The sequence below is a fragment of the Caretta caretta genome, chromosome 3, assembly GCF_965140235.1.
Source record: "Caretta caretta isolate rCarCar2 chromosome 3, rCarCar1.hap1, whole genome shotgun sequence".
Taxonomy (NCBI): Eukaryota; Metazoa; Chordata; order Testudines; family Cheloniidae; genus Caretta; species Caretta caretta.
This window is the reverse complement of record NC_134208.1, coordinates 203,026,267-203,052,549: the sequence shown is the minus strand read 5'-3', so window position 1 is coordinate 203,052,549 and position 26,283 is coordinate 203,026,267. Positions and strand designations below refer to the sequence as shown.

The 26,283-nt window shown below is 40.9% G+C and overlaps 1 protein-coding gene across 2 annotated transcripts in view; it reads right to left on the bottom strand.

Annotated features, from left to right (window-relative positions):
• TMX4 (thioredoxin related transmembrane protein 4) overlaps nucleotides 1-26,283 on the bottom strand; it is a 57,015-nt gene that overhangs the window by 11,028 nt on the left and 19,704 nt on the right. For both annotated transcript variants that reach the window (XM_048842546.2, XM_048842547.2), the window contains exons 3-6: nucleotides 16,305-16,350; nucleotides 14,548-14,676; nucleotides 12,731-12,776; nucleotides 7,694-7,795 (exon numbers count right to left, since the gene is read on the bottom strand). In XM_048842546.2, coding sequence (XP_048698503.2) covers nucleotides 7,694-7,795; nucleotides 12,731-12,776; nucleotides 14,548-14,676; nucleotides 16,305-16,350 — 323 coding nt within the window. The remainder of the gene's footprint in view (nucleotides 1-7,693; nucleotides 7,796-12,730; nucleotides 12,777-14,547; nucleotides 14,677-16,304; nucleotides 16,351-26,283) is intronic.

The following is a 26,283-nucleotide window of genomic DNA, read 5'->3' as shown; positions in this document are numbered from 1 at the left end:
TTGCACCTGTCCCTGATACAGTGCAAGGGCTGGGCCTGCCCTAGAAACACCCCGGGGCGCCAGGTGGGGGTGGGCAGGCTCAGCCCAGCAGGATCCAAGTACAGAGGGGCTTAGTGTGGGGGGATCCAGATGTGGTGTGAGGGGTTACTGTGCGAGGCAATCTGGGTGTGGGCGACACAGTGGGAGATCTGGATGCGCAGCGGCTCGTTGGGGGGTACCAGGTGAAGGTGGCTGGGACTCGGGGGGAGGAGGGGCTGTGTGTGGGGGTCCAGGTGCTGGGGAATTGGGGCTTGATGGGGTAGGGGTCCAGGTGCAGCTGGTTTGGGATCAGTGGGGTGGGAGTCTGGGTGTGAGGGGCTCGTCGGAGGGGTTCAGGTGTAGGGCTTGTCAGGGTGAGGGTTCAATGGGCCTGCTTAACGGGGGGCTCCAGCTGCTACTGTGGGGTTGCCGCATGCCGGGATCCCACTTCCCTTATCCCCGTTTTCCCTCCATCTCCCTCCCCTCACTCCCATATTCCCCTCCCCTGCCATATTTCATCCCCCTTCCTTCCCACCCCCTCGCCCCCCCCCCCCCACGTTACCCAGCCCCACCACGGGCACTCACTGTTGCACAGAATAGAAAACAGGAAGGCTCCCAGCACAGAATGGGACCACGACTGGCACTAGATCCAGGAGGCAGCATTCAGCTGCAGAGCCAGCAGAGCCCAGACACAGACTCCTTCGGATGAGCAGCTCTGTGCTAGTGGAATGAGGGGGGCAGTGGCATGTGCCCCCCCCTTGCCTCGCCTCTGTCTGGAGCGGGGCAGTCCCCGCAAAAAAACTGCGCCCATCCCCGGGCGGCTTCCCTGCTATTTTCTGCAGGGAAAGGCAGGAAATCTACGGGAGAGGGGAGGACATTTTCTGTAGGCGTGTAGTCCCGCAGAATCCCCCCAGGAGTAACTGGCGCACTGGTATAAGCTATAGCAGCGTGACTATTCCATTTGCCTGTTACATGGTGCACCACTGTTATCCAGCAAAAGAATCTAATGGACATATGAGCTTCAGAGCTGGAAGAGGGACTGAAGACACAAAAACTCGTGATCTCAGGAGATGAAGGTCCTGTGTGAATCAAGCCACATTTCCACTGACAAGGTAACAGTCATATCAGCCTGTAATTTGTCAACTCCCTCAAAAACTTTTCAGTTGCTTTTTGCAGTGTTGTCGTCACTGTGTTAGGTGACGACAACACTGATACTACAAAGACAAGGTGGGTGAGGTAATATCTTTTATTGGACCAACTTCTGTTGGTGAAAGAGATCAGCTTTCAAGGTACACAGAGCTCTTCTTCAGGTCTTCAGTTGCTTTTGCAAGTTCATTGCTTCTCTGTGGAGATGCGAGGTGTAAAATGCAGGTTATGTTTTCATCAAAGACCTCCTCATGTTCAGTACATATTTATGGGAACAGGATGCAAGCAGACAACTTCCTGAGATTCCTGTCCCTGAGAAGTTGCGGTATTTATCCTCCTCGTTCAGTAAGCCAACAACGGGTGGTCAAAGACTCTTCTAACTTCCACAGTGTGCTGTAGAGGGCAGTGTTTAATGTTATTTTTTTCCTCTAAGAGGTTTGAGTAGCATGCTGAACACACTAAAAGTTTAGGTTGCTTGCATCATAGAAGTGACCTACTTTCTCATTTTCTTTTTGTTGTGTGAGCAAAGACCTCCTTATACTTCTCTGCATTCCTGGGTTACAGTCAGCAATTTGGATGCAATATTCTGCAAGTTACTTTTCAGACTCAGAATAAATACCAGTAAGTAGGAACATATTTTTCCATTCAATCACCATCTTACAATAATGCCATGTTGATTAATTTAATCCTTTAATTTTCCCTTTATTGCTTCACTAGCAGTATCTAACATTGGATTTACAAGCTTATATCTGTCTCGAGAAGTACATCCAGTAAGAAACACTTCAGTTATGTCTTTAAATTACTCGTTTTGTGCTACACTGAAGGCCAAGTTAGCAGATACGACGGTTGCAACATTTTTATCAAATTCACTGCTTTGCCACTCAGTTTTTATGACAATTGCTAATTGTTCTTTGCTATTTTTGGATGGCAAACGTGCACTGAGAAGGCTCCTGAATGATGCTGATGCACCGCTGAAAGGCATCGAGAACTTAATTATTGTGGTACACTGCAAGGGCAATGGCCTATTCGCCTCAGACAAAATTTCAAGTGCAACATCAATGGAGTTTCCCACAATCAAATCATTGCAGCGCTTTCTCAGTAATTATTTCAGGAAGTTTTCTGGAGGGAGAAGAGATGTAAGGTTAGTATACAAGGCAAGCCATGGGTCCAAGCCTACAGTGAATCTCAGCATGAGACTTTAATCCATGTTCCATGAAAGGAACACGAACAGTAGGGTCATGACTCAGACGGTTGTCTTCTTTTTGCTGGGAACCTGCAGCATAAGTGGTGATTCCCAAGCTAAATGTTTTTAACCTCTTTTTCCCCCTCATCCTCTTCCTTTATCTAAACGATCTCTTTTTCCCCCTCTGAAGACTCACATTTGTTCGACGTTGAGGAATGAGTGAGAATTCCATGTTTTCATTCTAAAGAAGCTAAAAAGTGCTGTAGGGAAGTGCTGCTGGAGCCAGGGTATTTATTTGGACAGTTCCCTTCCTCCTGCTTCCTTTGTGTAGGGCACATTGAAATGGCTTAGGCTAGGAGAAAAGGAAACGTCCAACAACTGCCATTTAATAAGCGAGGCTCTTTACAGCAAAGAGCTGACGTAGGGGGGGTTATTTATTTACAAGGCCTATGAAGTGTTTCTATCCACTGGATAATTATCCAAGTTATTTTTGCATAGAATATTTTCACCTCCTGCTATGGCTTTTTGTTTTGTTTTTTACACAAGGCTTTGCTGTCGGAGTAAGTTGTGACTTAAACTGCAAACACCATCTTATCACTTCTCAAAAAGTGCACCATGTAAGTGCTCAAACCAAAATTTATATATAAACAGTAGAAAAAGAAAAACAAGAAAATGGTACTATATATTTCAAGAAACAGATCTTCCAGTCAGTACAAAATACAGTTTTTCTAGAAGTAATGGCAAACAAATGATCCACCAGCTGAAACTTTTCACCTTCATCCATTTTTGGGTAATAAATGTATTCTGTTTCTTGCTAGCTGTGAATCTAATAAAAAACACCCATTTGATTCACATCCAGTTAGCAAGGGTACATTTACTACTTAAAAGAACACGCAGACATCTAAATGTAATAAAACTTATAATGCAGGACATTCATCTTTGCACAGGTTATACACTGGTGCCCACAATGTGCTGCATATATCGAAGGATAGAGAAACACACAATACATACACCGCTTCGATACAATTACAGCTCTGTTATAATTAAATTCTCAGAGCCCTTTATTCAATCCCAATCCCAGCAATCTGTGCTCAGGACCTAAGGGGAACGCCCAAAAGGTGGCTTTAAACCATCTCTTAGGCCAGTCAGGGGTCTAGTTCAGCCCCTGATGCTGCTTGGCAACCAGCACACAAAGCTTATTTTGCCAGTAGATCACTGGACTACAACAAAACTACAGCTATGCCTCCTACTCCAGCCATACTCTCCATGCCAGGGGCTGTGAGGTGAGTGTATGATGCTGGCCACACCATCTTGGGGAGGACAGGTGAATATTCAGTTGTCCAGTTAAAGCTGCTTTATATAGCCCCTTTCCAACGCTGAAGCAGTGCAAAGGCTTGTTGTATTACTTTAGATGGACTACATGAGCCAAAGGTGTAACATAACCTGGTCACTGTCTAACACTGAACAGTGTTAAACAAGGTTCAGGGTTTGGTATACAGAGACCGTGGCCTCCTTAGTACCATGGCAAACACACTATTAAAAATCTTTTTAACCTTTTATTAAAGATAAAGAAAAGAAGAAAAGGCAGTTAAAGCATTGGTCATGTAAAGTACTGAGTAAGGCTTTCATTTTAACAACATCCCTCGCTCCCTTTCCCTTTATCTGGAGAGGGTTTTTAGAAGAAAAAAAACCCCTTGTTTGACAGTCCCTTAGATGATACCAAAGTTGGTAAAGTAACTGTCTTTTTGGAGAAAAGCAAAGAAATTAGTTGAGACAAGGTGGAGCTGTTACTGTTAAAATCCAATCGCATTTCATCCTGATGTTGTTTGGGATTCAGCTGGAGCCAGCAGAGGTGGCAACGTCATCTGGGTTCCTCTCTGGCCTGGTCTGGGCAGGACCTCTCTCAGGATCAGGGTGATGAAGGCCTGGGGTCCCAGGAGATAGCCCAAAAGGGAATGTTGGGTGGAACAGCCCATCCCCTCATTCTTTTGTCCACTAATTAGGCCTTATAATCCAACACACCAATTTTGATTGATTAATTTTTCTGGTCTTACACTTTCTCATTTCCAGGCATGATCTTAACACAGTCCTTGAGTTATATCACTAGGCCTTTTTGTTTGGACTAATTCAGTCTGTCTTCCTTTTCCCACCAATATTTGTCATTATAGGTTATTGTGACATCTTATGAACTTTCACGTAATTGTTAGTTCAGCTGTAAAAAGTAAGGAAAATGTGAATACCCAGTTAACACAAGAGGCTCCAGAATCTGGCCCTCAGCAGACAGGTATGTTACCAATGTTGTACAAGTCTCTACTGTAAGTACTTTTTTCAGCAACTGTAGTTCTGTGACCATCTGGGGATTTCAGAATACTCTTGGGTGTCAGTTTTGCTCAGTGACAACAGATGGCAATGTCACAGATACTTGATTTTGATTCACCAACGGGGACTCAAACCAGGATGGAACACATGGACGAAACAGTGGGAAATTAAGTTTTAATATAGACTAAAATATCAAAACAGAGAAATTATGAACCACTGTTAAAAGCAAACATCTTCATACACAATGAAATTACAGAAAGCCTCTTTCAATCTGGGTTCCTTCCCCCCCCAAAAGACCAAAAGTCAAACCTTGAAATTTAATGAAGTATAACCTCACAGAGTGAATCAAAGTGACCTTATGCTTTCAGTATAACTAATCATTAGTATAAGATTATTTTTCACTGTTTCTGTTTTTTTAGCAACGGTATGGGTAGATATGGCACTTCAAGCACTACAATCCTACATATATCTCCATTCCACCTACCATACACAATCTTTTCCACAGTGATTGTGCTTTCAGAAAAACTGAATCAGATGGATATGTAAAAGATCAAAATATTTACCTGTAAACATGGAAACTTTCAATATAATGGTACATCTTGTGAAGTTATTTACTGCTACTTAATTTTAGTCAATTTAAAAGAATATTTTTACTCCATCCATGAAGATAAAGGTCAAATAAAACCTAACCTGTTGAACCAATGAGTCCTGATCCCTGCTTAAGATAATTACTGAAGCCAAAAGAAGGCTCTGCTCTAGAATGGATAATATTTAAACCCACAACAGAAATGGAAAAGAGGAAAGCGTTTGTACAGTTCTACAAGTGTTGCAAGATGGTCACACACGAGATCAGTGATTCCTTCTTAAAGTAGGGAAGAGGTGTGTGATTACATGACAATTTACAGAACAGAAGAGCTTGACTATTTAATAAACTGCTATTTATGAAATCATTACATTTTGAAACAGTATTAAAAGAGCTAAAATAATTAAATGTCTATTACTTCTTTTCAAATCTTTTTTTGGTTTGTCAAATAACCAAGACAACTTTAGGATTACCCCCATAACTTCCTTTCTCAGAGTAGAGAACTGGGAAATAAACTAAACCTCTACACAGGAAATGGTAAAGAGGAAAAAAAATAGCTCTCAAATTGTGAACAATCTATCCTAATAATCCTAATTAGATCCATTCTAATTCAGTATTGCTGCACCTTCTGTCACTTAGCTTTTGAGAAAGCCAAACAATACAGCAACATTTAAACCAGTAAGAGAACATATGTGCAGACTAGTTTAAAAAAGTAATACATTATAAAATTATATAATTGGGATTGGCAAGACAAGCGGAGCATAAAGAGACAGCTTTAAGTTTTTAAGGTCAGGCTTGACAAAGCCCTGGCTGGGATGATTTAATTGGGGATCAGCCCTGCTTTGAGCAGGGAGTTGGACTAGATGACCTCCTGAGGTCCCTTCCAACCCTGATATTCTATGATTCTATGATCTTGAGAGAAAATCAGTGGTAAACAAAGAAGCACCATCATGAAGAGCCTTGGATACGAGGAAGAGAAGTTTGAATGAGATGGGAGCACCGTGAAGGAACTCAAACACAGGACCAAGATCAGAACTACGGGCAAGGAAGAGTGTTGCATGAACTGGAACTATGGAGAACGGAATGGAAAAAGTTGCAACCGTTTAAGCAAGAGATGACGTGGGCATGGACAAGAGTTTTAGCAATATGGATGCAGAGGAAGGAGTGGATTTTGAAGATTATGTATAAGTGACTGATTTGGCAAAACCCTAGGGGTGAGAAGGACAGAGAAAAGTCAAAGATTGCAAGTTTGAGAGGCTAAGGAAAAGAGGCTGACAAAATATGGGGGGAAGACTAGAGTTCAAAAAAATAAATTACTAATCTGTTTACATTTTAAAACAACGTATCTGAAGACTGGCTTCCTTGTTTAACTAGTATAACCCACTTTCTGCTCCTCCAGCTACTGCTGTTGACTGTGGTCACATAAGGCCTCCACTCAACTCTCCTTATTCAGGCAAATCTTCCACTGAGCGTTGTTTGAGTAATGAGTGCTCAGCAGGGCTCGAAGGGTATGTCTACATTGCACACACACAAAAAAGCTGCAGCAGTTCTTATCAGAGCCCAAGTCTACAGACTCAGGTTCACAAGGCTCACACTATGGTGCTAACAACAGCTGTATAGGTATTCCTGATCCAGCTGGAGTTTGGGCTCTGTTACCCAGAGTGGGAATGTGTCCCAAGAAAGCTTTGCTTACAGTAGTTTTCTCATGTTAGTGATGCCATCAGCAGGGTAAATGAATTCAGAACATTGCAGCTAGAGGAACTAATTTTAAAGATTTTTTGTCTAAAAGGTAAATATATTTGTAAGTGGTAAACTTTGTCATGAATGCGACCAATTTGGGGAATGGGAGCTAGTTCAGGGGCTGGTAGCAGGGTGCCTCTTATTCCTCCCATACAGAAAGTTTGGATGCAGCGGGTGAGGTGAGTTTGCGGAGTATCCCACAAAACAGCTGCTACCAACACCACAGAGGTAAGGAAGGTTCACAGAAGTGCCTTGATGCTATTTAGTATCAAGATCTTATTGTGACAGTACATGCAGCCATTAATGGGACATGTTTTCTTCTCTGCAACCCTATGAAGACAGTTTAGAGCCATTATACATACCATCAGGTTTCAGAGTAGTAGCCGTGTTAGTCTGTATTCGCAAAAAGAACAGGAGTACTTGTGGCACCTTAGAGACTAACAAATTTATTTGAGCATAAGTTTTCGTGAGCTACAGCTCACTTCATTGGATGCATTCAGTGGAATACTATGTACACATTGAAACAAACGTTTAATTTTAAGTATTACAAAAGAGCCCCCTTGTAGCCCTTCATTAAAAATAAAATACCCTTGCTGTTTCTTTTTCAGCAATTACTGTAAAGCAAGATCTCTAGATAATTTTTAAAGCAATGAGTTCACATTTGGCTGTAAAGAGGAAAATTAAAATGTAATACGCTTTCTTACCAAACCCAGGATCAGGCCAATCAACAAGGTGGCTAAAATGAAGATTGCATAAGAACCCCAGACATGAATTCCAAGAGTGCCTGTGAAGTCGCTGTGAATTTGCTGCAAATGGGAAAAAAACAGATTTAATATGCTCGTATTACACATATTTAGTACCCATTCTGTAAACTTTTCTTAAGTTAATTCCCAATTGAGACTTTTCATTCAACAGCCACTAATTACATTAAAAGAATCATCCCCCTTTGCCCTCACGCTCTTCCACACTATACTTAAGCTTACTGATACTGTAATTCCTATAAGACATATGATAGTGATAAAAATCAAATCATTTGTTTTCCTTATTTAATAATTCTACATGTAAAAGCTGTTTCAGGAAGGAAACTACAATTTTTCCTTCCTGTAATACTTGCAGTGACTAGTATTACAATATCAAATCTTCCTGAATTGAAATTTCATATTGGCTCCATCACTAATTTACAATGCAATTTCCACACTCCACTCATCATACCGGAAGGGACAGAGACAGGGCCTACACTTGTAAGAGGGCATATGCGCAAAAATATGTACCCAAGTTGTGCATGCACTTTTAAGGATAAACCTAATCCTTTATATTAAAGAAAGGAAAGCCATGTCATAAGGAAATAATTACATATAGTGATCTTCGCATTACTGACTTGAATCTTTTTCACGCTCTTCCCTAGGTCTTGTAGCACACAGTCCTGTGACATCTACTTTTGCTCAGAAATCGGGTAGCAAGAGGACAATATTAACAAATTTAAGACTTCAGATTATCTTAATGATCTGATCCCTGTGCTCAGCACTATCATGCAGATCCATTAGTGTTAGCAATGTTAGGGGCCCTAGTAAAACAAATAAAACTTCATTACGTAATCTGTGCAAATCTGCAACAATTAGTATCACAAGGATGTTTACAATTCAGGGAACTTCTACCCCAATTTCTAATCAACTTAAGAACTAAAATATGGCTTCAGACCCCTAGTCATTGCCCTGTCTCAAACACTGGCTGGAAGGTACAAGAAACCCAAGAATACACAGATGTAGGATAATCTACTGCCCTCAAGAGAAAGTCTCCTCCTAATCCCTTATAGTTTAGATTGGCTTTAATGTATGAAATAAAAGGTTTTATATTCCTTCTGAAACCTCTCTTTTTAAAAAAATATTCCGTAAATTCTGGATATTCTTGTTATCCATCCAAGTGTCCAATGCCACTTGCACAATGCACTGATGCACAACAGTGTGCAAGTCATTTAACCACTGAATCTTAAAAGTGCCCTCCTGTAAAATGGCATAGAAAAGATTTGCACCTACTAGGAAAGGAATGAGAAGGAGCAATAAGCTATGCCATTCACTGTTCCATCCAAGGGAACAACTAAAGAGTAGCTCAACCTACCTGCGTGGAATTCAGCTGCTCAGCTTCCCGTCCCTTCAGTTCAATCTTTTAATTTGCTGCAAAGCCGACTTTTCTGCCTCCCTTCTTTAGGGGTTGCAAGTTACCCTGCTATATGTGGCCTCTCCTTCATAGGAAGCTGAAGCCCACTGCTTGTGCTCTAGTGACACATTTATGAGCAGCTCTATACTTCATTAAAAATGCATGCTTGATAGAGCATTCTGATCAACCTAGTTTTTGCCTGATTAATAGAAAGCAAGTACCATGGGACTTAGTGAAATCAAGGATTCTGTTATCTTCAACCTTTTAGAAAAAACCTGGGTTGTTCACAATACCATGTGCATTAGGCTCACAGGGAGGAAAGACTTGTGTTTCTCTATGCCGATGTAAGTGTGTGTGTGTGTATTTGTGGACTGGTTTCTTCCATCTCATCTTCTAAAAGGTGCTCTTTAAGCAATATTCCCATCTGCCATCACCTGCCTTCCCACCCAGGCACAGGATTTAAGAATTTGCCACCTCCTTACTCACCTACCAAATTGGTGGGGAGGTAGAGACTGGCAGGGGCTCAGAATTTCTCCTAGTAGCTCTACTGGGGAAGAGACTCTGGGGAGCATGTGGTTGTGTGAAGATTCCACCCCACTGTCCTTTCTGGTGAAAGTTATTTAGGTAGATGCCAGTGGACAGAAGCAAGAACTAAAGATGGGCACTCTGGCAACCAGTGGCTGATCAGAAAGGGGAGTAAAGAACATAGCTGAGGTATGGGGATTGCTGTGGAAAGGACCATGGATGATCTGAGCAGTTTTCTATCATTTAATTTATATTTTCGAAGACTACATTCAAACAAGTCTCAAAATTTAATTTAAAAAAACACTGTCTACCCCATTTCTTCATTTGCATTTATCCAAAGGATAATAAAAGGGACTCTGGACTCCTTGCCATTATTCAGCATTACAAAAGTTATCACCCATATCCCAAACAACTTCATCAATTTGCAAATAAACCCAGAGTATTCAAAACTTCAAATCCAGCACAAAATTCCCACCATGCCTTAAATCCTTCCCCTACACATCTAATCCATACAAAATTCTCCTCCTCAAAGGCCCAAACAGATGGACATGCCTTGAACTTCAATAAATTCAGGCTATTTCAGAATGACCCCGGACGTAGGTGAGAGGATGAAATCCAAAGATGAGGGGCCCTCATCATGGAGGACACCTTGGTACAGCTCCATCTGTTACATCAAGGAGACTACAGTTTGAACGTCCCCAATAATGGCAGTTGTGACAGTATTGGCAGTTGTGAAGCAAACAAGCCACAGACCATTAGAGCTTCCTAGGTCAAAACATACTTTAATCTCCACCCAGAAGCCAAACAGCAACTATTGCAGATTACAAAGTAGAGATGTCATGTGACCTCATAAGACCTTTCACTCAAGCAGGCAGCTGCCTTCTTCAGGGTTGCAGCTTCTGAATAGCCTTAAAACGTATCCTCATACTACACTATCCTGGATTTAAAAGATGTTTTAATGTCTAAAATTTCATAAAACCAGATTCTCCAACTTTTATATTGAACCTTCAGTCAGGTAATTTGGCCTATAGTGAATAACTAAAATGAGCCATCCAGTTCCTAAAAGTACTTAAAGGCACTCCTCTGAGCTGAGGACAACTGAGGACACATTGAAAGTTTCTAAACTAAATCTTTTCAGAGGAGATATTCCAAAAATATATGTTAAGACTTCCCCAGAAGTGAAGAATCTCATTATTCAAATCCGTACCTATAAGAAGTCAGATTTAAATAACGTAATCTTAAGAAAAACATTTATCTGGCTAGACACCAAGCATGAAAAATTCTAGGCGGAAGACTTTTTTTTAAAATGACCCTAGAAAGATGGAACAGTCTAAAATAGGCATATACTAGAAAACTATTTCTAACATTAACAGTGTCACTAATAGAATTCCAAATTCATTTCTATTTTCTTTTTCAAGGTTTTTTTACTTGTATAAATAAGAACGTCAGAACACAAGAACGGCCCTACTGGGTCACTGGGTCAGACAAAAGGTCCATCTAGTCCGGTATCCTGTCTTTCAACAGTGGCCAGTGCCCCAGAGGGAGTGAACAGAACAGGTAATCATCAAGTGATCAATCCCCAGTCGCTCATTCCCAGCTTCTGGCAAACAGAGGCTATGGACACCATTCCTGACCATCCTTGCTAATAGCCATTGATGGACCTGTCCTCCATGAATTTATCTAGTTCTTTTTTGAACCCTGTTATGGTCTTGGCCTTCATAACATCGTCTGGCAAGGAGTTCCACAGGTTGCCTGTGCATTGTGTGAAGAAATACTTCCTTTTGTTTTAAACCTGTTGCTTATTAATTTCATTTGGTGAACCCTAGTTCTTGTGTTATAATTTGTTTATTCCTTAGATTTGTTTATACTGACTACACAGCTCCTAGTCTGTCAGTCATTCTGAGGAGGGCTGCTTTTTCTTTATTGGATTCCAACCCTTATTAATATTTCAGCAGTACATTCTATAAATCTACTTCATATGACTATTCAAGACAATGAACTGAGGGACAAAGCAGCAAAAGGCCACTATATCCACAACAGGTCAAATAGTAGAAATACACAGCAGCTGAAGGATTAAGGGGATGTCCTGCTCAGAATGTGTGATACCCTTGCAAAAGACCGTACAATTCAGAATGCTTATTCTGACAAATAAAAGGGAATTATTCTAGCAACATAAAAATTACTGAGGATACATTTAGAATGTTGTGCTTACTTCTGACCACCTTATTTTAAAAAGGGCATTACAGAAATGGAGAAAACACAGTATGGGGCAGCCAGAGAGTTTGAAATAGGTTAGTAGTTAGATGGGACAAGTCTAAATGGTTCCAAAAAAGGCTATAAGTTACAACAGAAAAAAGGACAAGAAATTCTAAATTTGAACTTGGGTCTTCTCTCATAGTTATATGGAAGTGATACTCCCAGCTTTGTATGATTAGAGAAAGATACGACACTAAAACAAGCTCATGTATAAAGCAATTCTTTCAGGCCGTGGTGCAGAGGGCCAACACAAGACCTTCCACAGACAAAGCAGTCTCTCAGACTTTAAGGTTAGAATGGACTATCATGATCATCCAAGTCTGATCTCCTGAACACTGCAGGCCACAGAACCTCATCTATCAACCCCTAAAATATAAATATTAAGAAGAGAATCATCTAGAGAATATGATGGCATCCTACCTCCACTGTGAATGCAAAATATATTCTGCAATATGGTAGTAATCAGACTATAACAACTCCAAGTACCAGTACAGAATTAATTTTAGGCTGGCTCATTTTATTAGGGCTGCTAACCAATATTAAGATAACACTGAGCAGAGAGTACCCTTTGGCATTGATCATAATCTTATCTATAGCCTTAAAATGTCATTTTTGGCAAACAATTAATTAGCCAAGCACAATTTCTGCCTTCAGTTACAAGGACACAGGAATACATCAAGGGCATAGCCAGCCACAATAAGAAAAACGTAAGTTATGTATAAGGCTGTCAAATATCTGTTTAAACATTGTTTGACACACTTTTTCCTCAGATCTTAAATGCTGTAATAGCGAATAGTGTTACTTACCCTGATACATCCAGAGAGATGAAAAAGACCTGCCATTCCATGCATCCTAAGAAAGAAAGGGGATTAAGAGTTTGATGCACGACATACTGTACAAATTGAATGAAAACTGATGGAAGAGATGGATGTAAAATTTCCAACATCCATCACATCCAGCCGTTCACATCTTCAAAGAGAAACTTATATTGCACATTAGTGAACGTAGGGTGAAAGTCATCCCGCCTGCACTTAGCCTGAGGTAAACCAAGTTGTGTAGAGGACACTAAGTAGAGGCTTGGGAGAAGAAATTCAGACAGACACAGCTGTCCACAGCCACTACTTCATTCAATAGGCCAGAAGAGCCACTACCTGCCTTTTTATAACCCCCATGCAGGGCACAGTCATGGATCCTGTGGTTCTTCACCAGCCCAGCCTCCAACAGACACTGGAAAGGAGAGGCTCCTTATACCTGTAGAATCCCTAGAGCCTTCCCAGCAAAAAAAGGCTGGGGCCCTCGACACCTCACTTGACTTTCACTCATGATGACTAAAGGACTCTCTTACTTGCAGGTCCAACACAAATCTCTGATTCATTGTTTCATCACCATCTCTAACAGGAAAAGTGTGGTTTTCACTTAAAGCAAACCCTATGTAAATGCAGCAGGTTACAGGAAAATACCTTATTCTAGCACTACGCTTTATCTCCCACCATTCAGCAACAAAGTATGGGAAAACTGCACGTTGATGTACGTGCTAGTCACTTAATGACAGAGATTTTTAGTGAGTCAAAATGGCCCATGTGACCAGAAGTCATTATATGGCAGACCTGCATAACAAAGCAGTTTCATTCCAGCACTCAGTGGACATAAAACTGCCATTCCTGTTAATAATAATGCTGAGCAGTTATGCTTTTCACCTTCCAAGAACTCTCTGTATTTAAAACATATAAATCTTAAAGATGTCAAGGACTGAACAGGCATGGAAAATAAACCGCTCACACACCAAAGGGTCAGGGCTGAGGCACCAGAGCAGGGTAGATTGCCAATACCTATGCTATGCTTCTCCAGTGAACAAGGACTTCAGTCTTTAATGCTATCAGTCTAGCACAGAGGTGGGCAAACTACGGCCCGCAGGCAACGTCTGGCCCGCAGGACCATCCTGCCCAGCCCCTGAGCTCCTGGCCCATGAGGCTAGCCCCCGACCCCTCCCCCGCAGTTCCCCTCCTGCTCCACCACGCAGGCAGCGGGGCTGCGAGCTCCCGCCACTCCGAGCGGCATGGTAAGGGGGCGGCAGTGCACGCATGGCGGTAGGGGGACAGGGAGCGGTTGGGGTGGGGGAGTCCCAGAGGGTAGTGAGGGGACAGGGAGCAGTTGGATGGGGCGGAGGTTCTGGGGCGGTCAAGGGTTGGGGAACAGGGTTGGATAGGGCGTGGGAGTCCCGGGGGGCCTGTCAGGGGGCAGGGGTGTGGATAGGTCAGGGCAGTCAGGGGACAGGGAGCAGGGGGGGTTGGATAGGAAGTGGGATCCCGGGGAGCGGTTTGGGGCGGGGTCCCAGAAGGGGGCAGTCAGGGGACAAGGAGCGAGGGGGGGGGGGGCGGCGCGTTGGATGGGTCGAGGGTTCTGAGGGGGACAGTCAGGGGACAGGAAGTGGGAGGGGGGCGAATAGGAGGCAGGGACCAGGCTATTTGGGGGGGCACAGCCTTCCCTACCCAGCCCTCCATACAGTTTTTCACTCGGGTGTGGCCCTCGGGCCAAAAAAAAGTTTGCCCACCCCTTGTCTAGCACCGTTTATTAGCAACATCAAAAGCCAGTTATTTTTAAGGTAAAATTATACGGCAGTTACATTAGAGAAGAGGGGGATTTCCACCCAGCTACAGGCTCTACGGCTTCCCATTTTCTCTCTAGGACATAGCCTTGAAGGTCCTCTGACGTCCTTGATCCGCGGTATCTGCGAAACACTCCATCCTTCGCACTGAGGAGCACAGACACATAGTGATTACAATGATGCCCCTTATTAGAAGAAACTGCCCCCTACAGCCAAAGTGAATTACCCATCATCAGAGGTGTTGGTGCCACTTATGAAGTTTGAACTGCACACCAACGAAGAGACCCTTGACGGTAAATTAAGGTTCCAAAAAAATTATGAATACTTCAATTCATGAACTCTTGCAAACTAAACAATCCCGAGGGATTAAACCTATTTTTAAAAGAAATATACCCACATATACACACCATTAAGGCAGCGATTTTCTGAGAAACCTAAAAAAGTTGGGATTCCAAATCTCATTCAAATTCAATAGAATTCAGACACCTGACTTGCTCAGGCTCCTTTGAAATAGCCTTCAGTGTTTTTGTTTTTTTGTTAAATTAGTTTACTGTAATAGACCTAACTGTGTGACATATTATTTATGTGCATTTATTTGAAGGATTCTTACAACATAATGGAGCGGAAGGATGAGGGGGTGTACACCTTACAATTTCTCCCCTGAATGTTTTAAATTATGTTACGCATAAACAAGGAATTTACAGACACTATTTTTCTTGGAAACAACTTCTGGTGAGGAATTTACCTGTGTTATCACAGACAAAAGTTTTAGCCCAAAGCTTGAATTAAATTTCAGACAATTAGTGTGTTCTCTTTGTCCATTCATACCCCCATTCTGCTTTCAATTATACCAGTTTAAGACCAGTTACAAGCAGAATTTGGAATACACACACACAGTATATGCACACATTAGATAGAGTTATTTTTAGGGTCCATACATTTTAAAACCATCTAGTAATAAAAAATCCAGTACTATATATATATGTAGTGCGAGCAAGTTATTGTTGAGATGAAAACCCAGACTTCAGTTTCCTGATATGTTTGAATTTGCAACCTTAATGTTATTAACATTCCTATTCTTCCTGCTCAAATAATTCCCTTCGGACTTCACGATTACATAATTTTTCCAAGAAAATTCTCACTTTGAGATGATATGGTCATAATAAATCTCGACTCAAAATGAAAATTCCAAGGAAAACCACAAGCAAGTAAGAACAGAGGAAAATCTTTGTGCAAATTTAAACTATAGCACTGGTTGGTAATAATGCAATTAAAATTGTCTTTAGATTAAGAAATAGCTGATTTAATTCATATTAATCTGAACTACATATGCATAGCAAGGCTATTTTGTCTTGGAACAAAAAAAACTGTTTTTAAAAGATATTTTAAGCTCTAAAATTTATTTCTTCAATTTAAAAAAAACCTGTACTTAGCTATCCGGGGATCTCGGTGCTTATCCCATAAATTAAAACACAAAGCAGACAGACATAGGACTACTTATAGCTATAACCACTCATCCCACACCCTCCAACAGCCTTAGCAGAGAAGGAAAATAAACTGCAAGTCTTGTTCTTAGCCACTGCAACAGCTAATGCTCTGGGGAAGGTGAGGAGAATTATGTTACATAACATATGCCAGAATTATGTTCAACAGGTGGTGGCTATCAATAACAGTATGTAAGAAATAATTTTAATTTGCATCTGTTCACAGGCTCTGCATGATGCTTCATCTGTATGGAAACTGACAGCTTTGATTCCTGTATGATACAGACTTACTGGTAAATAGTAGGAAGTGTGGTAACAAAAAAACGGCCACTCAAACCTGGTGGAGAGAAAAAAAAATACAAATCACATTTGTTCAGTTCAGCTTTTGAAAAATAAATTTCTATTTCTATTTTCTAAAGATACCTATAAACATTTGTCTTTTCAGAACAAAATGTGAACATGAATGGGGTTATCACATCTCTAATAAAATGTTTAGTTGTTTTATTCTAGAGAATACTGCAGTAAATCCATGACAACGCTGTTCAATATAAAATATTGTCTAGCATAAAGGCAAAAAACTTAAAAACTGTTACTTACCTTATGGTAACTGATTCGTTGAGAAGTTTTGTCTGTTTGGATCCCACTCTAGGTGTGGGCATGTAAGATCAGAATCTTTGAAAAGCAGCATCAGTTGAGCTGTGCCTACAACGTTCATGTGCTGGCCCCCTGCCAAGGGCATAAAGTGCAGAGTGGTTGCAACTGTCCCTCAGTTCACTTGCTAATTCAGAATCAGTTAACAAACGCTCCAAAAAAAGCAGAGAGAGAGTGGGTGGGGGGGATCCAGCTGATGACAACCACTCAAGATTACTAGTTACTAGAAGTTAAGTAAATGGAGGTTACTTACCTATAACAGGAAATTCTTAGAGATATGTAGTTCCTATCTGTACCCAACACACACCATGAGCCTGAGTCTGGCATTTTTTGCCAGCAATATCTGTTGGCCCACGCACGTGCTGTAGCTCTCTCCGTGCTCCAAACTGGTGATCTGGGCAGATGCCTCTCCAGTTTCCCCTTCTTATTGCAGTCCAAACAAAATGCACCGCAGGGGATGGAGGGCAGGTAATTGAATACGTTTAGGGACTACAAATCTCAAAGAACCTTTCGTTACAGGTAAGTAATCTCCATTTCTTCGAGTGAAGGTCTCTGTGTATTCCACATATGGCAGATTATCAAACAGTAGTCAGATGGGGGAGGGTGTGCGGACGCAGAAGTAACAGCTGTCCCCACAGCTGCATCCACAGATGACTGGACCAGAGAGTAACGTCTCATGAAGGTATACAAAGGGCTCCAAGTAGCTACCCTACATATCTCTGGGAGGGGTACACCTCTCAGAGATGCAGTCGAAGTAGCTTGCGCTCCAGTGGAATGAGCCCTCACCCACTCTGAAGGAGGAACACAAGCTAGTTGGTAACAAAGCAATGCAATCCAAGATCCATTTTGAAAGTCTCTGGGCCGATACAGCTTGATTACTCAGCTATGGAAATAAATACTTTACGCATCTTTCTAACATCCTTTGTTCTTTGCAGATAAAAGACCAAAGCCCTTTTATCCAGATAATGCAGCCATCTTCCCTCATATGAGGCATGTGGTGTAGGGAAAAAAAAAAAAACAATGGTAAGTGGATGAAAGGGGACTCGTATGAAACTTGGAAACTATTTTAGGTATGCATCTGGGGTGGGGTCACAATGAGACCTTTTCGTTACATTCTCCATGAGATGTTTGCTGAGTCTCAGTTTCCAACCCTCATGAGGGAGGAGAAGGGCAGATGTTGCGCCTGGCAGAAACATTAGCCTCACCCAAGCAAAAGAGGCAGCATTGATGTTCATCGCTTACCAAAAAGGAGGGAGACCATAAAACACAGGTTTTGAACTCTGGGACCCTGGGCATAATCCCAGACATCTTGGGGAGAAAAAGCCCCCGGGCGGGGAAGAAATGGGGGAAGCTATCTAACTATACTATGTTGGACTATACTATAAAGACTACTAAAGCTACTAAAATTACTAAAAAAACTAACTATATGCAGTATCTTACAGCTATGACACAGGAAAAAAGGTGCTGAGGACACAGAAGATTCCAACTCAGACCTTGCGGCAGTAAGAAGGAACTGGACAGGTGTCAGTTTCATGCCCGCAGTTCAGAGCACAAGGAGAGCTACACTGCACGTGCGTGCCAATGGACACTGCTTGCAAAGAAAATTCTGGACTCAGGCAGATGGCACACACATGTATCCCACATGCAGAATATGCCTACGAACCATCACTCGGAGAAGAATCATTTGTTCTTAATATGCATCCACGGGGATCCCTCTCTCCAGGTGACTGATGAGCAATGCCCTTATGGAAGGTGGGATTGCGCAATCCAAACTGCCAGTAAGAAAAGTGATTTTAACACTGTCCTACCAAATCTGGCACCTGATCTTGAAACTAAGTGTTTAAACAAAAATAAGTGGCTATCTTGCAGATCTCTGATATGGGGATGTTTCTAAAGCATGCAGAGGAGAGACTGTGGTCTAGTGGAATGAGCTTTGATGCTTGGAGGAAGAAGCGTTCAAGCCATGCGATAGATACACTGGGTAATCCAGTTAGACAGTCTCTACAAAGAAGTGGCCTACCCCTTAGAAGCACTACTTTTGGCAACAAATACAGGGAACTTGCCTAAAGGACTTTGTTCTCTCAAAATATTATAACAAGGCTCTGAAAAGATCCAAAGTGTGAGGTTTTGTTTCCCCTGGGGACAAATGGTGTTTTGGATTGAAAGCAGAGAGATCAACAGACTGATTTAAACGGAAATCTGACAATTTTGGTAATAATATTTTAGAGGGGATCTCAACATCACCTTATCTCTGTGGAATGTTGTATGAGGATCATCAGCCACAAGGCTTGGAATTCACTCACCTTCTGGCTGATGTAACAATAAAAAAAGGTCATCTAAAGAGTAAGGTGGTGTAAATTATTCATGAGAAATTCAAAAAGAGATTCCATGATGCTTGCAAGGACAATATTAAGATCCCACATCTGAGGGGGCTCTTTGGTGGGTAAGTATGAAAACTACAGAAACCTTTAGATATCTGGGGTGAAGAAGAGAGAACACAACTGCATAGGATGCCATGAATAAATAGCTGCAAGGTGGACCTGAATGGAACTAAATAAAAGTTGAGAGTGTTTCAAATGTAGAATACAAATCAAGGATTTTAGGTCTGGGAGCCTCCAATATGTCAAGGTTGTGCTGTGCTACCCAAATATTGAAAATCGTTTCCACTCAGAGGAGTACTTTATAATTGTAAATTGCTTTCTGCTTGGCAGGAGGATTTGTTGGACTTACAGTGAATCTGTCAGTAGCAGTCAACTGGACAATATCCAGGCTACCAGGTGTAGCAATTTTACTTCTAGGTGAAGTACTTTATATTGGTTCTGTGATCTGTCTGGACAGTTTGGAAGTGCGACTGGAAGCTGAGTAGAAGGAGACTAAGATCTATCAACCAGAATTTTCTTTGCCAATATGGCACTATCAAGATAAGTACAGATACATCCTGTCTGATTTTCCATATCACGCAGGTTATCAGAAAGATCAGTGGAGAAACACACAAGACTGTGATTCCACAGCATGATACAGACATCTTTCAAGGATCACAGGCTCATGAATCCTCTGAAGCAAAAAAGACCAGACACTATTTTCTTTGGTGGCAAACAAGACTATAATACGATTCCCCATGGATGTTTTTATAAAAGGTATGATCTAGGAATTATTTGGGGGAAATTGTATGGCTTATGTTACACCACAGGTCTGCCTAGATTATCACAATGGTCTCTTTTGGCCTTAGAATCTATAAATCTGTGAAATACAGGCATGATGATGAAGCTCTTCAGAGATCATTTGTTGTTGCTGATGGCTTTCCTGCTTGAGAAGTCTGTTACATTGTTACTGGCTCCTGGGAAATGAAGAGCTATTAGGGCTATCCTGTATTGTTGACACCATGTCCATAATTTCATTGCCTCCAGGCACTGGAGTGATGAACAAGCATCTCCGTAGTTATTTACTGTGGAGTCTGTGAGAACCCATACAGTGGAATTCTATAAAACAAGCACAGCGACCTCCTCTATCATAAGGTCAGCTGGCACTATTAATGCTGCTATTATTGGTGCCTGTGTCAATGCTAGCAATTGCCAACATTGTCAGGTGCAGGCCCCATAAAGGTCTGAGCCAGAAGGTAAGCTCATGTCACTTGCCCCATCATATGAGTGGTCTTAATGCTCTATCCCAAGAGGAGACCAAAGGTTTAAGCTTCTTTGGGAATGAGAAGATTGGCACGAGGAATGATGTTCTGACCTCCTTTGTTTTAAGGAGGAGATACTACTGGTCTTGGTGTTAGCCCATACAGCCGGGGGGGACAAGGTTCGACAATCTCAGATCCTTATCAGACAGTGTTGGGGCAGATCTTTTGCAGGTATCAACCGCAAGGGTTGCAAACTGGCTATCAGGGGCACCAGCAGACTGGGATTTAGAAGTGACTAGTCCCATATTGGAAATTGATGTCCATTCTTCATTACTGAGGCTCCTCTCTCCAACTGCTGAAAAACATACTGAGTGTTTCTGGCTTTCTTGTTTTGGCTGAAAAGATCAGCAAATCAAGCAGCAGTCTAGTATGTGGCTCTAGCTAAGACAAAAAAAGGCAGTGGTTTTGACAGTCTGTGACGGCAAGGGTTTTGTCGCCAGAGGAACACAGGTTTGAAGCCCTAATGCTTCAAATTTGTTATTTTAGGATTATATCGGCACAAAGTACCATGGAGAAATTAATTTTTTTTTAAAGGAGGAATTTTGTTTGGAAATTAACCTTAACCAGGTGAAGATAGGAAAGGAAAACTTCTGCTATGTGTAGTGGACAGACACCGCTTCTTCGGTCTCACTGCCATGGGTTGTAAGAGGGAACCAAGGGACTTGTGGCCACTCTGCCCTTTATGCCCTGAAGTGGAGGAGTGTAAGTACATGTATAGCACAGACAAAGCCCAACAGAGATGTCTACTCATTCAAAGATTCAGACCTTGTGCACGTCAGGGACATGTGCTTCTAGAGTGGGATCCACATGGATAAATACTTCAAGAAGAAATTACTGATTCTGTTATCTTTAAACTTCACTATCATTCATTTATGTATGTAAATATTCATTAATTCAGGCATGCAACTTCACACAGGTCTATAAAATTTTGCTAGAAGGCAGCCTGGCAGGAAGCCAGGGACAGTAGCAAGGGGCCCTAAATGCCAGTCAGAAGGTACAGGGTCTTATGTGTAAATGCCAACTCACTTGTATATACCCCAGGCTTAAGGATCAAGCCTCTGCATCCCCACAACTCCCTGCTCTCAACAAAGAAGGTATTTGGAGAGGCATTTTGCTTGGTTTATTCTTAGCCAGCACTTTGGATTTTAAAAACATGGATTTTTTTTTTGATTTTTTTTTTTTTAGGACTTGTTAAATGATGCTTAAAATAAGGATTCTATGACTCTTGCATTACCCTAGACCAAAATCTGTGTTAAAAATGAGATGCTAAATGGATCAATCAGAAGTGAAAATTCAAATACCCAAAAAGCCCTTCAAAATTGTTGCAGTAAGCGGGAATCAGAGTAATCTCATATTAATCAGCCAAGACACGGCACTGGATTAAGAACCTGCTGCTTATTTCACCTCTGTAACGCAAGACCAAAAAAAAAAAAGAAGAAGAAGAAGAAGTGGGAGGGGAACAGAGGAAGGAAAAGCAATTAGATTAAATAAAGAAGAAACAATGTGAGATTTAAAGCTATGTATTACTTGTTATCGAGGGATCTAATTCAACCTGTAGCACATCAGAACTTTTAAAATATAATCACCGAAATGGCACTTTGTCATCACTGCACATTTTTTGATTTTCCAAGTTTCATTAGATCAGCTGGAAACTTCTACCTAGCAGTACTTAACTCCTGGTGTTTCCATCGTCAGCATCCTTAATGGAACTTATACCTCTCCATCATGCTTAGTAATACCATTTTTTTCTTACATGTAACTGGTGTCGAAACAGATATTAACTTTTTTACATCAGTTGCCAGATATTCTGTTTTATCATTTTAGATGAGATCAAATAAAATCCCGTAGTGCTAGAGAAAATATTTTTCAAAATCATAACAATGAATTAAACCACTGATATGTCAAATTATTCTACACCACCATTTTCATTACATCTGCATAGTAACAGTTCCCATTATAGTTGTATACATTTCTAGAACAAAAGCACAGCCATACTGAGACAGACAGATGGTCCAGCTAGCCCAGTATCCTGTCTTTTGACAGTGGCCAATGCCAGATAATTCAAAGGGAATGAAAAGGAAAGGGCAATTTTAAGTAATCCATCCCTGTCATCCAGTCCCAGCTTCTGGCAGTCAGGGGCTTAGCGTCACCTAGAGCATGGGGTTGCATCCCTGACCATGCTGGCTAATAGCCCTTGATGGACCTATCCTCCATGAACTTAGCTACTTCTTTTTTTGAAAACAGATACACTTTTGGCCTGTACAACATCTCCTGGCTACGAGTTCCATAGGTTGACTGTGTGTTGTGTGAAGAAGTATTTCCTTTTGTTTCTTTTAAACCTGCTGCTTATTAAATTTCATTGGGTGACCCCTGGTTCTTGTGTTATATGAAGGGGTAAATAATACTTCCTTAGTCACTTTCTACACACCATTCATGATTTTATAGACCTCTACCACATCCCCCCCTTAATCATCTCTTTTCTAAGATGAACAGTCCCAGGCTTTTTAAGCTCTCCTCATATGGAAGCTGCTCCATACCCTTAATCATTTTTGTTGCCCTTTTTTGTACCTATTTCATTTCTAATGGATGTTTTTAGAGACGGGGCAATCAGGCCTGCACACGATATTCAAGCTGTGGGTATTCAAGCTGTGGATATTCAAGCCCTGGATTTATATAGTGGCATTACTGTAATTACTATCTTATTATCTATCCCTTTCCTAATGGTTCCTAACATTTTTTGACTGCAGCTGCACATTGAGTGGATATTTTCAGAAAACTATCCATAATGACTCCACTTTCTTGAGTAGTAACAGCTAATGTTGACCCCATCATTTTGTATGTTTTCCAATCTCCATTACTTTACATTTATCAACACTGAACTTCAGTTGCCATTTTGTTGCCCAGTCACCCAGTTTTGAAATATCCCTTTGTAACTCTTCACAGTCTGCTTTGGACTTAGCTATCTTAAGTAATTTTGTATCAACTGCAAACTTTGCCCTTCACTGTTTCCACTTTTTCCAAATCATTTAGAATATGTTGAATAGCACTGGTCCCAGTAACGATCCATGGGGGACACTGCTATTTACCTCTCTCCAGTCTGCAAACTGACCATTTATCCCTACCCTTTGTTTCCTTTCAGTTACTGATGCACGGGAGGACGCTCCCTCTTATCCCATGACTCCTTACTTTGCTTAAGAGCCTTTGGTGAGGGACCTTTGTCAAAGGCTTTCTGAAAGTCCAAGTACACTGTACCCACTAGATCACCCTTGTCCATGTTTGTTGACCCCCTCCAAGAATTCTAATAGATTGGTGGGCATAATTTCCCTTACAAAAGCCATGTTGACTCTTCCCCTACATATTGTGTTCATCTATGTGTCTGATAATTCTGTTCTTTACTATAGTTGCAACCAATTTGCCTGGTACTGAAGTTAGGATTGCCTATAATTGTGAAGATTGCCTCTGGAGCATTGTTTAAAAATTGGCATCGCGTTAGCTATCCTCCAGCCATCTGCACAGAAGATGTAAGTGATAGCTTACATATCACAATTAGTAATTTCACATTTTATTTCCTTCTGAGCTGTTGGGTGATTTATTACTGTTTAATTTATCAATTATTAATTTAAGGAGCATTTGGTCCTGGTGATTTATTACTGTTTAATTTATCAATCTGTTCCAAAATCACCCCTACTGTCACCTCAATCTGGGACAGTTCCTCAGATTTGTCACCTCTGACAAATGCAGAGAATTCTTTGACTGACGCAAAGAATTCATTTAGCTTCTCCGCAAAGTCTTTTTTTTCCTTGAGTGCTCCTTAAGCATCTCAATCATTCAGTGGCCCCACTGATTGTTTGGCAGTCTTCCTACTTCTGATGTACTTTAAAAAAATTGCTGTTAGTTTGTGTGTTTTGTTAGCTGCTCTTCATATCTTATTTTTTGGCTTGCCTAACTATGCTTTTACACGGGACTTGCCAGAATTTATGCTCCTTTCCATTTTCCTCAGTTTGACTTCCAATTTTTAAAGGGTTCCTTTTTGCCTCTAACCGTTTCTTTTACTTTCTTGTTCAGCCATGGTGGCATTTTTCTGGTCCTCTTACTTTTTTTTTTTTTTAATTTGGGGTATACATTTAACTTGGGGTATATATGAAATTTAATTTCTACTGTATATATTAATCCTTCACTGTCCATGGAGGCTACCATCATCCCAGGAGACATGCATAAGGCATTCATGCAGTACATTTATTAAGTTTGTAATGAATGACATGACCATTAATGTGTCTATTTTTCAAAGGCACAAATGGCAGCTAGGTGCCTAATTCCCATTGACCAGTGAGAGTTAGGCACCTAAAAACCATTTAGGCCTTTGAAAGTCTCCCTTACTATCCCTAAGTATTCCCATCCCTATCCAATTACCCAATCCATCTGAATGGAGACTTTTAGGGAGAGCAAGGCAAGGACATGGAAAAAATTTTCCCCACCTGTTGATTACAACCAAGTTCACACTTCCAACAATGATCTTTCCCAGCACATACCTTCTAGCCAAGAACTGAAGCGGGCAAAGCCCCAGTATGATTGCCCCTATGGTTGAAAAATACTTCAACTTAGGTTACAACCAAAAATGGACTAAACTCAAGTAACCTTAACAGGTCCCCTTGCAAAAAACTTTTTAGAGCACAAAAAACATGGAAGCCTATGGTCAACTGAATTCCCACATAGGGCACACTGTAATCGTAAACTTACCTACTACAAGAAAAATCAGATGATAAACCAGAGAGCCAAAACCACTTAGGCTTTTTGAAAATCCTACCAGTAATTTTTAGGTTATTTATCAGAAAGACTAATTCTTTGAAATTTTCCCAAACAGTTCTGCTTGTCACAGCCTTATTTTTGAAAGAATCATTTTCTTAAAAAAATCATATGCTTCACATAAGTGCCTGTAGGCCCTAATAAAGATCAAAGTCCCATTGTTTTAGCACGGTACAAACACAAAAGAGCTTAAAATTTAATGCGCATTGGAAGGTCAGGCTCACAATGGAACACTGGTTGCAATCTTAATGTTGATATTGCAATAGTTAGGAGCTCATTGTTTCTTTAATATGAGGAAGCAGAGGTTCGTTTTAATTAAGGTCTCGCCCATGAGAAAGGAAGAACTGTTTTCAAACTCATCCCTTTATTAATCAGGTAACGATTTGTGCATTCGCTAACTGAAGAACCCATACCGGTACCTTTTCAATTTCAGAGAATTTTGGTGTTCCTCCAACTTTCTAATAATACAACTCACAAGCACACACTGAGCCCTTATGAACAGCCGGTATTCTTTGTCCTTGAGATTAGAGTTCAGCTTCACAGGTACAGAAAAATTAAGTCTGAACTTGTTAAAATTAACAGTATGGAATTAACTTAATTGCAGTATCACCTGCACTTGAGAAATAAACCCATAAAGTATGTACGCACTTCCACGGTTTGATAAAGCAAAATCATCAGCCATGGTTTTCTGATTTGGATGTATCTGGAACTTCCTCCCACTTTTATCGCAAATCATTACTATAATTAAGCTTAGCATATTTTTTTTATTTCAGTGGATGACACTGATGTTTATTTTAAAGCCTTTTTATTGTCATCAATATAAATTTTCATAGTTGTGGGAAATTGGGGGGCTGGGGGGACAGGCAGTAATTATTTAAAGGTAAATGTTGAGATTCAAAAAGTAGAAACTGTATAACCATTAAACCACAAAGTATACTTAAGTCAAATGCTAATAATGGTTGTCAAACAGCATTTTTCTTACTTTGCCCATCTGTAAAGTTTCAATCATCATCAGTGGAAATATTTTTTCCTAGGTTTATAAGTCTACAGTGAAATTGACATTTACCGACATTTACTGATAAAAATCTAATCTTTCCAAGCCTAATTATAATAAACTTCATCCCTCTGCAGCTA